Source organism: Mirounga angustirostris, unplaced genomic scaffold, assembly GCF_029215605.1.
Source record: "Mirounga angustirostris isolate CCGP_5_RB_7025 unplaced genomic scaffold, mMirAng1.0.hap1 SCAF_6, whole genome shotgun sequence".
NCBI lineage: Eukaryota > Metazoa > Chordata > Mammalia > Carnivora > Phocidae > Mirounga > Mirounga angustirostris.
The window spans coordinates 41,331,610-41,346,306 of NW_026991714.1; the positions used below are offsets into that span (position 1 = coordinate 41,331,610).

Sequence of the window (14,697 nt, forward strand, 5' to 3'; positions counted from 1 at the left end):
TCTTTCATTAAATACGTGTTTGTATTTGTGTATACTATTTTTTCAAATGGCTTTTAAGTGGTTAGGACATAAATACTTAAGTTGTTAATAAAACAGAAGTGTTAAATATATCTTTTGGTCTAGGAGCATCATGAAAAAATTACAGAATCACTAAATACACCATGAACTAAGAAAGAACCAAAAAGTTCTATATTGTTTTTGATCAGAAGGATAATAAGATGAACAATTTTGTAATAGAAATGCTTGACTTCTATAAAAAGAACCTTGAAATTCATTTTGTCTTTTCAGTGTGAGATTTGAAAATAGATGAATTGTTCTTTCTAATAATATGGAAGACTAGGAAGAAATTCTGAATACCTCTCACAAAACAGTAAAATGCTACATAAAATATGCAAAATTATTAGATACAAAATAAAATACATGCTTAATATGGGGAAAGACCTAAAAGAGAGTATCAAAACCATGCACAAAAAAGAAACTATCAAAATTGACTTTTTGAAATTACCAATTACATGGGTGCCTGGGTGGCTTAGTGGGTTAAGTATCTGCTCATGTCATGGTCTCAGGGTCCTGGTATCAGCTGGCTCCATGCTCCCTACTCAGCAGAGGGAGTCTGCTCTCCCTCTGCCCCTCCTCCCGCTTGTGCTCGCTCTCTCTCAAATAAATATATAAAATCTTAAAAATAAAATAACCAATAAATGAACTTTTAAAATGAAAATATAATCACTGAAATTAATATCTTAACTAGTTAAACCTGCGAATTAGGTAGAGATTAAGAGAAAGTTTATACACTTGAACATAGAGCTGAAGTAGTTACCCAGAATGCAACAAAAAGAGAGAGGAAAATATAAGCTATGTAAAAGAGCAACAAGGTTAAGAGGCCATAGCTGATATCTGTGATTTGCTTTTTCCACTACCCGTTCTATATTTCCTTTGCCCTCAGCCAGAAGCCCAACTGGCTGGGGTTCTTTACTGGATGGGATAACCCAAACTTTAATTCCTGAAGGGTTTGAATCCTCAATAATTCTTTTCTTTGATTTCTGTAGTTTTGCATTAACTTTTATTACTTGTCACAGAAAAAACAGGATGTGTTCCAGAGAGTCCCCTGGGTTGTGGACACAATCCTCCTTGCTCCTATTATGCATTAACGACTCACTTACCCCTTGGTAATCAAGATCAATCACTAACCAGTAAACAACTTCTTTGCCTACTAATTCTGTGGTATGTTGAGTGCAAAATGGCCAGGTGGCAGTCTCGTCTTCCAACTCAGTAAAACCATTGTTGTATTCCTCTGAAAGAAGCATTTTCCTTTGAAAACTAACCAATAGGCAGAGTTCAAATTGCAGATTGGAAAGCAAAAATTAAGTGAGTGTTCTTTGGTATAGTAGTGAGAGGAGCCACTCCCACTTTGATCCCTTGATTCCTAGACTCTGTATTTTGGCTGTGTTTGTGAAAGCACCAATAAATATAATGGCCTTAATACTGCATCCTGTAAGACTGAACCCAATTCTTACAGAGTTTTGTCTCCCAGCTCACTTTGTTAAGTCTCTCTTTAGGCCAGCAATTTCTGGGTATGTGATAAGACCATTTTATTCCATGGAGCTTATTGCTTTACAACCTTTGCTATGAAATGAGTTTCCTGATCAGAAACAAAGCTATATAGAATACCATGAAAATGGATGAGGCGTTCCAGTTGATAGTGGTGCTAGCCAGGAGCATTATGAGCAGGGAATGTACAACCATATCAAGAATACATTTATTCCAGGGAGGACAGATCTCTGCCCCCCTGCGTGATAGAAGGCATCCAATGCATTTAACCTGCCACTAGGTGGCTGACCGGTATGGATGGGGAATGGTGCCATTTCTGGGGCTCAGAGACCATGCAGGTGTTTGTTGCCATATGAGAAGCTGCATTATTAGTTGTACAGCTGCATACCAGGTGCTATAGGCTCTGTTGATTTCCTCCAGTGATGATACCACATCTAGTATAATAGCTGCCATCAGAGTGACCACTTGATTAAATTTACTGTAATCCATAGTCATTTTTCAAGATCCATCCAACTTCTGCACAGACTAAACAGATAAATGGAGATGTGATAGATAATCAATATCCCTGCATCTTTCACTTCTCTGGTGGTGGCACTAACCTCTGGAGTTCCCCTAGGGTTGTGCTTTTGCTTCTTGATTATTGATAGGAAGAAGTTCTCAAAACTTCCATTAATCGTTCCTACAATAATGGCTCTTACCCCTGGGTCACAGTCAATGTGGAGATTTCTACAAATGGCCTGGTGTTTCTACTCCAATTATACATTCTGGAACAGAGAAAGCAATCATAATGTGTCTTTGGACCAACTGGGTCCACTGTGAATCAAACCTGGGTTAATATTTCATCTGTCAGCTGAACACTATAGATCTCCATTTGCTGGACCAAGTGGCATTTGGAGTCTCCAGAAATTTGCATCAGTTCAGAAATACACGGTAGGCATAATTCTAAGGTGGACGCTAACATCCCTTCCTCCATAGTGTATGCTCTACCTTCTTCCAGTTATTCAGTCAAACATCTGCCTAGGTGTTGCTATGAAGGGATTTTGCAGCTGTAATTAAGGTCCCAAATCAGTTGACTTTAAGAATGGGAGATTATCCCAGGTGAGCCTGACCTACTCACATGAGCCCTTAAAAGAGACTGAGCTATTCCTGAGGAGAGAAATTCAAATCATGAATATTCACAAGGTTGTACAACCATCACCATTATATAATTCCAGAACATTTTCATCACCCCCCAAAAGACCGCATACCCATTAGCAGTCACTCTCCGTTCTTCCTGCCCCCTAGGCCCTGGCAACCATAATCTTTCTGTCTCTGGATTTGCCTGTTCTGGACATTGCATATAAATTGAATAATAATAAAACAATATGTGGCATTATCTTCTTTCACTTATCATGATTTCTTTAAGATTCATTCATGTTATAGTATGCAACAGTACTTCATTCTTTTTTATGACTGAATAATATTCCATTATATATATATGTAATATACATGCCATATTTTGCTTATCCTTTCATCAGTTAATGGACATTTAGGTTGTATTCCACTATTGTGAATACAAATTCATGTATATGTACAAATTTTTGTGTGAACATATATACCTAGGAGTGAAATTGATGGATCTTAATGTAGCTAACTCTATGTTTAACTTTTTGAGAATTGACAAACTGTTTTCCAAATTATAATGTGGCTGTACCATTTTGCTTTCTCACTTTTAGTGGCTTTTTAGATTCTATATCTTCATCTGTAAAAACAAAGGGTACACTTGAGGTTTTGCAGGGAGGGAAATGTGGGATAGAAAGATAGAATGAAATGTTATACCAAAACATTTTTTTTCCCATCCAGTTCTAAATATTACATGTAACATTTTTTTCCTAGAAATTTTAGGGAAACAGACCAGAATAAAAAGTAAGAAATCGGGTGCCTGGGTGGCTCAGTTGGTTAAGCGACTGCCTTCGGCTCAGGTCATGATCCTGGAGTCCCGGGATCGAGTCCCACATCGGGCTCCCTGCTCAGCAGGGGGTCTGCTTCTTCCTCTGCCCTCTTCCCTCTCGTGCTGTCTCTCATTCTCTCTCTACTCTTTAAAAAAAAAAAAAAAAAAAGTAAGAAATCAAAAGTCAGTGAGAACTTTACCAGCTTTTTTATCTTGATGATTTGAAATTCTGTTTTTTGTTTTTATAGAAAAGCTTGCAGAGGCTCAGCGCAGGTTTGCTACACTTCAGAATGAGCTTCAGTCATCACTGGATGCACAGAAAGAGAGCATTGGCGTTACTACACTGCGACAGCGCAGGAAGCCAGTCTTCCACTTATCCCATGAGGAACGTGTCCAACATAGGAATATTAAAGACCTTAAACTGGCCTTCAGTGAGTTCTACCTCAGTCTAATCCTGCTGCAGAACTATCAGGTACTTAGAGTCTTATCCTGGAGAATGGAACCTTCAAATAATTGAGGAGTTTGGAATTAACCTTGAACTATACTAATGGGCCAATCCAAAAAGGGAAATCTTTAGCATGTCATTATTTTTTAGGTTCTTAATGTGATTTCAGATATTCTTATTGGCTAAAAGCCATGTATCAAAGGTGGCAAAATAGTGTTAATAAGACTTCTGTTTTTGAAGATCAGTCTTCTAAAACCTTTTCTACAGTGTGCACAAGTAACCCTTGATTCATGGTTTACTTCCCATTTTTAGAGGCATCTCTGGTAGTAGTAAGTAGAAATAAGAAATTATATATGTTTCTCCAGCCACTGCTGGCTATGTAAGAGCTTTACATTCCTCCAAGCCTATAACAAAATTTCCACAAAGGCAATTAGACAGTTAACTTTTCTGAAACTAACACTAGTAATATAAAAGATACTAACTCTACAACTTCCCACTGAGAATCCTTCTAATTGTATTATCCACAGATTGTAATATAACTCTATTAAAAAAAATCTTTATGGAATTACTGGATCACTCTGTTGTATACCTGAGACTAATATAACACTGTATGTTAACTACATTAGAATGAAAATAAAATTTTTTTAAAAAGTGGAAAAATATCTTGTGAAAGAAATTATGTCACAGCAAACACGTATAGAGACTGGATGAATAAGCTATTGTGATATATCACTCAGCATTTTTAAAACCCAATCTGAAAAGCTGAATTACCATGTACACTGAATTATGGAAATAGAAGGCATTTATTAATTTCTCATTCTTTACAGATTAGTTTACATATTTAAATCTATAATGAATTTATTGAAAAATAGATTTGTTCAGTAATAAACATTTAAATAGGCAAAAGCATCGAATCTTTAAAGAGACCTTACATACTGTTCTTTTTCCATTTTATTATTGTGATTAGTACTTCTATTCAGTGGTTATATAAAACATTATATAAAAACTAAAGGTTATATAACAAAAGTATTCTAGGGGTAAATATTGGGTTTTAAAATAAAAAGTCGGGGTACCTGGGTAGTGGCTCAGTCCTTAAGCAACTGCCTTTGGCTCAGGTCATGATCCCAGAGTTGGGGCATCAAGCCCCGCGTCAGGCTCCCTGCTCAGTGGGAAGCCTGCTTCTCCCTCTCCCACTGCCCCTGCTTGTGTTCCCTCTTTCGCTGTGTCGCTCTCTGTCAAATAAATAAAATCTTAAAAAAATAAAAACAAGTCATTATAATCTCATATCTCTAGTAATCTAAGTTGTTAATGCATGTACTTATTTCCCTTTCTTTCCCTTTTATAATTCTACCTTCTTTGGTAATTTAGTATTTTATCATTCAAAGAAGAAACCAGTTGGAAAATAATTTTAGAAGAATAGTAAAGTATATGATGGGAAATTCCTTTCCTTTGAAATTTATCTGTAGCTTTATAATTTATATTTAAAAAGAAACAAAAATGTAATTCTTCTTATAATGCTATAAAATATTAACATTTCATATTTCATTGATTATGCTTGTGTGTTGCAGAGAAACACCCGTGTTAAATTTTATTTTATTAGCTTTCCCAGAAGCTTTTGTTTGGCGCCATTATAAAAAGCACCTTGGGAAAACAAAAATAATTGTTAATTATAAAAGTTCTGTTCTATTCTCTATTCTTTAAGGCTGGCTCTTCTGTAAGAATATATATTGAGAGTGAGGAGAAAGGAAAATTAATTGAAAGCAGTATCTAAATCACGGTGTATGCACCCCTAGGAGAGTTTAAGATGATTTGCTAAGGTATGAGACAAAAATTATAAACAAACTAGCAAGGAAGCAAAGTGTAATTTGGAGTAAGTGCTCAATTTTTTTACTGATAGGGATATGTGCTCAGCAAATTTGGAAGATCTCTGGTTTAAAGAACCATGCAAATCTACAGTTTCCTGCTTTTTTGCATATACTGAAAAACAACAATTGGAGAATGTAGAAAAGTGTAGTATTTTGATATTGTAGAAATGGAGGAGGAGTGCAAGCTCTTATCCATTATCAGCAAAACCCTGTATGTATGATCAGTGTTACTCTTTTGGCACTCCCATCCCCAAACTGAGAATGGATGGAAGCAAAATGAAGTTAAAAGAAATAAACGATCTTCCATTTTTATACATGCTTGCGTAGTAGGGGGAAAATACATAGCAATACCAGTCCTTTAAAAAACAAAAAAGTAATAAATGTATTCAGTGTATTATAAATCCAAAATATTTTCTGATAGTATTCTTTTGATCATGAAGCAAAATAATATAAATTAGTCTTTTTGAGAATAATTGTACATAAGAAAGTGGAAATAAAAATGTTTTGAGTCTAAGACTTCCATTAATTTACTTGAAATAGAAATCATAGGGTTCATAGTTTAGGGTTTCTTTTATTATTGATGGCATACTACCTTGAAATAAATAGATGGAATAAGAAGAAAGAGTCTTTTTTTTTTTTTTTTAAGATTTATTTATGAGAGAGAGAGAGTAAGCATGTAGGGAAGAACAAAAGGAGAGGGAGAGAGAGTCTCAAGCAGACACCTCACTGAGCACGGAGCCTGATGGTGGGGCTCACTCTCACTATCCTGAGATCACAACCTGAGCTGAAACTGAGAGTCAGTTGCTTAACCAACTGTATCACCCAGGCACCTCAAGAAAGAAGAGTCTTACCCTTTTAGAAGTAAATGCTTATATGAAAGCATTGCCATTTCCCTCAGTACTCAGTCATCAGTCAGCTCATCAATGCATAGTGCTTATTATTTTTCTTCTTTTATGGTGGTGGAAATTATAGTAGTTTTTCTTATTTCTTTCTGTAGAATCTGAATTTTACAGGGTTTCGAAAAATCCTCAAAAAGCATGACAAAATCCTGGAAACTTCTCGTGGAGCAGATTGGCGCGTGGCTCATGTTGAAGTGGCCCCATTTTATACGTGCAAGAAAATCAACCAGCTCATCTCTGAAACTGAGGTATAGTAATCTCACGTACCACATATTTTCAATTGCATTAATGTCTTATTTTTAATGAAATAATTCTTCATCTCTATTCTCTTTTTGTAATTAGTTGCTGTCTTTGAATACAGTATTCTTTACTCATGATTTTTGTCTTTTGCTTTGTCAGTGTACATTCACCAAGAGGTTATCAGAGTACCATGTATATAAATGGTTCAGAATTATTTATGTATTACGCAAGATTAGTATAACCTATGTCAAAATTTAATGTGTCTTTCTAGGCTGTAGTGACTAATGAACTTGAAGATGGTGACCGACAAAAAGCTATGAAGCGTTTACGTGTCCCCCCTTTGGGAGCTGCTCAGGTTAGTTGCTTCCAGTTTTTTGGTTGGTTGGTTTTGCCTATTTAATAATCAACACAATCTGTTTAGTTGATAAGACATACTAGTTTCATTACTTTAAAAAATATGTCAGGGGCACCTGGGTGGTTTAGTTAAGCGTGCAGCTCGTGATTTCGGCTTAGGTCCTAATCTCAGGGTCATGAGATTGAGCCCTGCATCAGGCTCTGCAGTGGGTGTGGAGCCTGTTTAAGATTCTCTCTCTCCCTCTCCCTCTGCCCTCCAACCCTGCTCTCTCTCCTTTAAAAAAAAAAAAAAAGCCTAATTTTAAAAGTAGTTATTACCACTGTTATTTTGTTTTTAAAAAATCCAGCACCTCAAGGCACCTGGGTGGCTCAGTCGTTAAGCGTCTGCCTTCAGCTCAGGTCATGATCCCAGGGTCCTGGGATCAATACCTGCATTGGGCTTCCTGCTCAGCGGGAAGCCTGCTTCTCCCTCTCCCACTCCTCCTGCTTTTGTTCCCTCCCTCGCTGTCTCTCTCTCTGTCAAATAAATAAATAAAATCTAAAAAAATTAAAAATCCAGCACCAGATCTCACTTCATGATGAATTGTAATGTCTTCCCACCCTTCTCTTCTTATGCTGTATTCCTTCCATTGTTTATTCTTATCGACATTCTAACTTCTTGGTCTCCCCAAATTATTATTATTTTTATTTTTTTTAAAGATTTTATTTATTTATTTTAGACAGAATGAGAGAGAGAGAGAGAGCACATGAGAGGGGGGAGGGTCAGAGGGAGAAGTAGGGTAGGCTCCCCGCCGAGCAGGGAGCCCGATGCGGGACTCGATCCAGGGACTCCAGGATCATGACCTGAGCCGAAGGCAGTCGCTTAACCAACTGAGCCACCCAGGCGCCCTGGTCGCCCCAAATTATTAAGGTGAGATATTTATTTCATGTTATAGTCACCAATGATTATGATTAGGTATTTAATGATAGGGGGTGGGAAGATTCAGGTGTGCTGGGCTACTACAGAACTTCACCCAAAATGCCATAGTTACATCAAAAAAAATTTATTAAATGAGATCTACACAGTAATTATACCAAAATATTTAGGTGACATATTCTGTTTCATAAAATAAGTCTCAATAAACTTAAAAAGATTTATTTATTGATTTTTTTTAACTTAAAAGGATTTGAATGATAGAATATAAGTTCTCTGACCACAGCAGAATGGAAATCAACAACAAAAAGAGCTTCCTCATCCTAATAAAAGGCATTTATGAAAAATCCTATAACTATTATCATACTTAATGATGAAACTCTGAATACCTTCTCCCTAACTAGGGACAAAAAAGGATATTCATTCTAAGCACTTTTTTCAACATTGTACTAGAGATTCTAGCCAATGCAGTAGGATAGGAAAAAGAAATAAAAGGCATTCAGATGAGAAACAAAGAACTAAAACTGGTGGAGTTTTTTTTGCTGATGACATGGTAACCTATGTAGAAAAATCCAGGGAATCATTAGAATAACTACTAGAACTAATAAGTAAGTTTAGCATGGTTGCAGAATATAAGACCATAAATAAAGTAAATTGTATTTCTATGTACCATTCAGAACAATTTGAAATAAAAAAAATTTGGGTGCCTGGGTGGCTCAGTTGGTTGAGCGTCTGCCTTTGGCTCAGGTCATGATCCTAGGGTCCCAGGATTGAGTCCCACATGGGGCTCCCTGCTTAGTGGGGAGCCTACCCTACTTCTCCCTCTGACCCTCCCCCCTCTCATGTGCTCTCTCTCTCTCTCTCATTCTGTCTCAAATAAATAAATAAAATCTTTAAAAAAAATAAAAATAAAAATAATAATAATTTGGGGAGACCAAGAAGTTAGAATGTCGATAAGAATAAACAATGGAAGGAATACAGCACTCACTCTGCCCTTCACCTTGCTTGTGCTCTCTCTTGCTCACTCTCAAATAAAATCTTAAAAAAAATTTTTTTAAATTTCCTTCTTTTTTTTATAAAAAGATTTTATTTATTTACTTGACAGAGAGTGCAAAAGCAGGGGGAGCAGCAGAGGAAGGGAGAGAAGCAGGCTCCCTGCTGACCAGAGATCCCGATGCAGATGAGTCAAAGGCAGACACTTAACCAACTGAGCCACCCAGGCACCCTGAAATAAAAAATTTTTTAATGCTATTTATAATTGAAATATGTAGGGATAAATCTGACAAAAGATGTGTGAGACCTTTACATTTAAAATTATAAAACAGGGGCGCCTGGGTGGCTCAGTTGGTTAAGCGACTGCCTTCGGCTCAGGTCATGATCCTGGAGTCCCGGGATCAAGTCCCGCATCGGGCTCCCTGCTCAGCAGGGAGTCTGCTTCTCCCTCTGACCCTCCCCCCTCTCATGTGCTCTCTCCCTCTCATTTTCGCTCTCTCAAATGATGAATAAATAAAATCTTTAAAAAAATAAAATAAAATAAAATTATAAAACATTGCTAAGAGAAATTAAGAGACAGATGCATGAGAGATATATCATGTTCGTGGGTTAGAAAACCCAATATTTCTAAATTATCATTTCTTCCTAAATTGATCCATAGATAAAATACAATCCAGCTGAAAATCTCAACAGGCCTTTGTATTTATTATATATGTATATAACTGGTTAGCAAATTAAAAAGTTTATACGGAGTTAAAAATGAACAAGAATAACCAACAAAACTTGGGAACAACTTAGTTGAAAGATTGATACTACCTTGTATCAAATTATTAAAACTACAATAATCAAGACAGTGTGGTATTAATGTCAAGATAAGTAAATAGATGAATGAAACAGACTAAAAAGTCCAAAAATAGACCAATAAATATATGGTCAACTAATTTTCTTTTTCTTTTTTTAATTATGTTAATCACCATACATTACATCATTAGTTTTGATGTAGTGTTCCATGATTCATTATTTGTGTATAACACCCAGTGCTCCATGCAGAATGTGCCCTCTTTAATACCTATCACCAGGCTAACCCATCCTCCCACCCCCCTCCCCTTGGTCAACTAATTTTCAGTAAAAATGTGAAAACAGTTCAGTGGGACAAGGATAGTTTTTTCAACAAATGGTGTTGGAGCGATTCGCTTCCAAGTGCAAAAAAAAAGAACTTCCACACATCTTTCACACCATATACAAAAATTAATTTTAGGTATGCATAGACTTAAATGAAAACCTAAAAGTACACATTTTTTAAGAAAATACAGGAAAAAGTTTTGATGACCTGTTTATACAAAGATTTCTAAGAAATAAAACCAAAAGCTGCTCATCAAAATTTAAAACTTCTGCTCTGTAGAAGACAATATTAAGAGAATGAAAAGAAAAGCAACAGACTAGGAAGAAAATATAATAGATAAAAAACTTGTATCCAAAATATATAAAGAACTCTAGTATTCAAAAATAAGAAAACAAACAACCCACCTTAAAAGTGGGCAAGAGATCTGAACAGTCAGATATATGCATAGCAAGTAAACATGTGAGTAGATGTTCAGTATCATTAGTCATAGGGAAATGCAAATTAAAACCATAGTGAGGTAACATATACCTATTAGAATGACTAAAAACATGGACACTAAATGTTTGAGGAACAAAGCTCTGATATCTCAGATGCTGCTAGTGGAAACTAAAATGGTACAACCATACTGGAAAACAATTTGGCAGTTTATTAAAAAATTAAACCTTTACCTACCATATGATCTGGCCATTATACTCATAGGTATTAACCCAAGACAAATGGAAGCATATTTTCATATAAAGATGTGTACACAAGGGGCACCTGTCTGGCTTAGTTGGTAGAGCATTCAGTTCTTGATCTCAGGGTCATGAGTTTGAGCCTCATGTTGGGTATAGAGCTTTCTTTAAAATAAATAAATTAATAAATAAAATCCTTTAAGAAAATGGTTCACAAAATGTTCTGAAGCAGCTTTAGTCATAGTAGCCTAAACTTGGAAACAAATCATATCTATCAGTAGGTGAATGGGTAAACAGTGATGGTATATCCATATAATGGCATACTACTCAGCAATAAAAAGGAGTAAACATTGATATATGGAACAATATGGGTGCATCTTAAAATAATTACACTGAGGGAAAGAAACCAAACCAAAAAGAGTATATACTATATGATGCTGTTTACCTAAAACTCTGCAAAATGCAAACTAGTATATAATGACAACAGATCCATGGTTTTCTGTGGGGTGGGATAGGGTGTGGCGTGCAGAAAAGTGTTACAGAAGGGCATGAGAAATCTCTTGGGAGGGGCAATAGATATGTTCATTGTCTTGATTATGGTAATAATTTCCTAAGTGTTTAAATATATCAAAACATCAAATTGTATACTTTAAATATGTGCAGTTTAGTATATGTGAGTTATATTTTAGTAAAGCTATTAAAAATAAGAAAATTTTGAAGAATTAAGGTATTTATAAATGCAAAAAGAAGAGGTAAAGCTAAGAAAACACGGAAATGGTTATCCTTGGTGAGGAGGGAAGGTTTATGGATCTGGAAGGGATAGGGACTTCAAAGGTAATAGAAATGTTCTGTTTCTGATGATGGGTGAACACTTTATTATTCAGTTCCTAACAGTCCAAATACATTATATATATTCTTTTATATATGATAAATTACACAATTTTTTAAACTAGAAAAAATTTTTTTGAAAATACAAATGACCATCTTCCCTCTGGATGCTTTCAATCTTTAACAATTCAGATACCTGTTACTGATTAATATATAAGTCAGAGAGAGTCTCAATGCTTTTTTTCATTTAAAGGTTTTTAGCAGAGGGAGTTTCAATGCTTTTTTTCATATAAAGGTTTTTAGAGAACATTTAAACTATCTTAAATGTAACATTTAAGATATTATACCTTTAACAACAACAGAAGTTCTTTATAATATTCATAGCAGATATTTAATTCCACAATATTTTCTCTCTCCTGTTTCTCATACGTTTATGTTTAAAATATCAGGGTACTTCCTTTTATATTAGAAAACATTTGATTTCCTTTTATCATTTTCTAAATCTAAAACTACCGTAAAATAGAGAAAAATATTTTTTGAACCTACACACTCTGGAGATTCTCATATTCCAGTCTCTGGAGAATCTCTTTATATCTTAAAAATTAACTTTAGGGACGCCTGGGTGGCTCACTCGGTTAAGCATCTGCCTTTGACTCAGGTCATGATCCCAGGGTCCTGGGATCGAGCCCCGTTATCGGGCTCCCTGCTCAGCGGGAAACCTGCTGCTCCCTCTCCCTCTGCCTGCTGCTCCCCCTGCTTGTGCTCTCTCTCAAATAAATAAATAAAATCTTTTAAAAAAATTCACTTTTTAGTTACCCTAGTGTTAATAGTGTAAGTAATATAGAAAACAAGTGTTCTTAATTTTGCCATTGTTCCATGGTTCATAGTACCAAATATGTGAATTCTGAGTAATCGTGACCTATAAATTTAAAGATACATACTTTGTAAAAAAGAAATTGCCCTTAGATTTCTCCCATAAGAAAAACTCAGTGCATATATAATTCAAAGTTCAAGATTAAATTCTTGTTTATTTAGTAATCAGATTTTTGTAAAGGAATTTGAATAACTGGCAAATCCATTTTATATTACAGGAGAATGATGTTTCTCTGGTTCTGATATATAAAAAATTCAGTTTATAAAATATTTTTGTATGGTAGAGCTTTGGGTCTCATACTACTAATTTATTACAGCATATACTAAATGTATGCAGTGTTTTGCCCTATGCCCAGCATGCTGTTTTTCTGTCTACAGCCTGCACCAGCATGGACTACTTTTAGAGTTGGCCTATTTTGTGGAATATTCATTGTACTGAATATTACCCTTGTGCTTGCCGGTAAGTTGATTAAATTTTGAATTAAATCATCCTTAGTAATATGCCTTTGTTCTATTCTGTCCCTCTACCAAAACTAGTACCAAACTAACAGAGCTGCTATTGAAAGAGAAATTTGTCAGGGCTAAGTTTATTGTTGTTATAAATGATTCGGTGGGATGGGGTGGTGTTTGGTCATTTGTTTGGTTTGTTTTTCCTTTTGGGTATAGTTATCCCAATATTGGTATAATTTATGATCATATTGTAATCTAATTCTATTTCTTTAAATGAATGCAGCCTATTTATATAGACTACATGGAAATATTGCAATAAAAAACCCAGCCCTAGATTGTCAAGCCAGCTGTTAGGGAAGGAACACTGACTTGTCTTCAAAAAGCCTGGGTTTCAGTCTCAGCTCCACTGTTTGTTAGTTGTTTTGGCTTTAAGGATATAATTTAACTTCTCTGAAATAATCTCCTTATTTATTAGGTGACTTACTACCTTAAATTTACAGGGTCATTTTAGAATTCATTCATTCAGCAGGTAAATTTTATATATTTCATTATTATGCTTGATACTTATGAGTATTAAGATAGATAAGAGAATCCCTTTCCTTATGAAGTTTATAATGTGAGGGAGATTAAAACATATATTAAAACAGTAATAATACACTACAAGACAGAAAATGTTAAATGTTCTAATCAGGTCAAAGGAACAAAGTGATTACTTTAAATGAAAGCATCGGGGAAGACTTTATGGAGGAAATGGCATTTTTGCTGGACACTGATGGGATGAAAGGCATTTTAAGAGAAGGAGACAGATAAGCAGAGATTTTGTTTGTAGGGGAAGAGGATGGGGCATAGGAGGGGGGAGTGGGTTATGAAGGAGAGAAATGATAAATTCACCTAATGTGAAGGAGAGTGTTAGATGATAAGAGTGGAAGATACATGAGACCACTTCATGGAGATCAACTAAGGAGTATAAGTAAAACGTGGGGTGCTGGGTGGCTCAGTCGGTTAAGGATCTGACTTTTGATTTTGGCTCATGTCATGATCTCAGGGTCTTGGGATTGAGCCCCACATCCCATGTCAGGCTCCGTGCTCAGCAGGGAGTCTGCTAGAAATTCTTTCTCCCTCTCCCTCTCCCGCTGCCCCTCCCCCCAGTCACATGTGCACACGTGCGCACACTCTCTGTCTCTCAAATAAATAAATCTTAAAAAAAAAAAGTATAAACCATGTTTATAGTTGTAAAGTACTACATCAGTATAAACTATATGGTGTATGTGATGGGAGTTGTTCTAAGAAAAACCTCATTCATTTTTGTGTGAATTTTTTTCTTTTATTTTCAAGATGAGTCTGTTTGTAATTATCATTATCATCATCAAATAATAAGAAAAAATAAACTTCATTCTTTTTATGTGAGTGCATTGAAAAGAAGTTTTTAAATTCAGGGACAAATTGGGGTTTTGTTTTCTTTTGTAAATACAGACTTTTGTGAGACAGTCTAATTTTTTTTTAATGTATGTGGTTTATGCATTTAGTGTGGTGCATTATGTTCTCTCACCTCAGAACTCTTC

The 14,697-nt window shown here is 35.4% G+C and overlaps 1 protein-coding gene across 2 annotated transcripts in view; it reads left to right on the forward strand.

Annotated features, from left to right (window-relative positions):
- XPR1 (xenotropic and polytropic retrovirus receptor 1) overlaps positions 1-14,697 on the forward strand; it is a 242,817-nt gene that overhangs the window by 156,772 nt on the left and 71,348 nt on the right. For both annotated transcript variants that reach the window (XM_045877241.3, XM_054507990.2), the window contains 4 exons: positions 3,727-3,950; positions 6,786-6,935; positions 7,199-7,282; positions 13,064-13,145. In XM_045877241.3, coding sequence (XP_045733197.1) covers positions 3,727-3,950; positions 6,786-6,935; positions 7,199-7,282; positions 13,064-13,145 — 540 coding nt within the window. The remainder of the gene's footprint in view (positions 1-3,726; positions 3,951-6,785; positions 6,936-7,198; positions 7,283-13,063; positions 13,146-14,697) is intronic.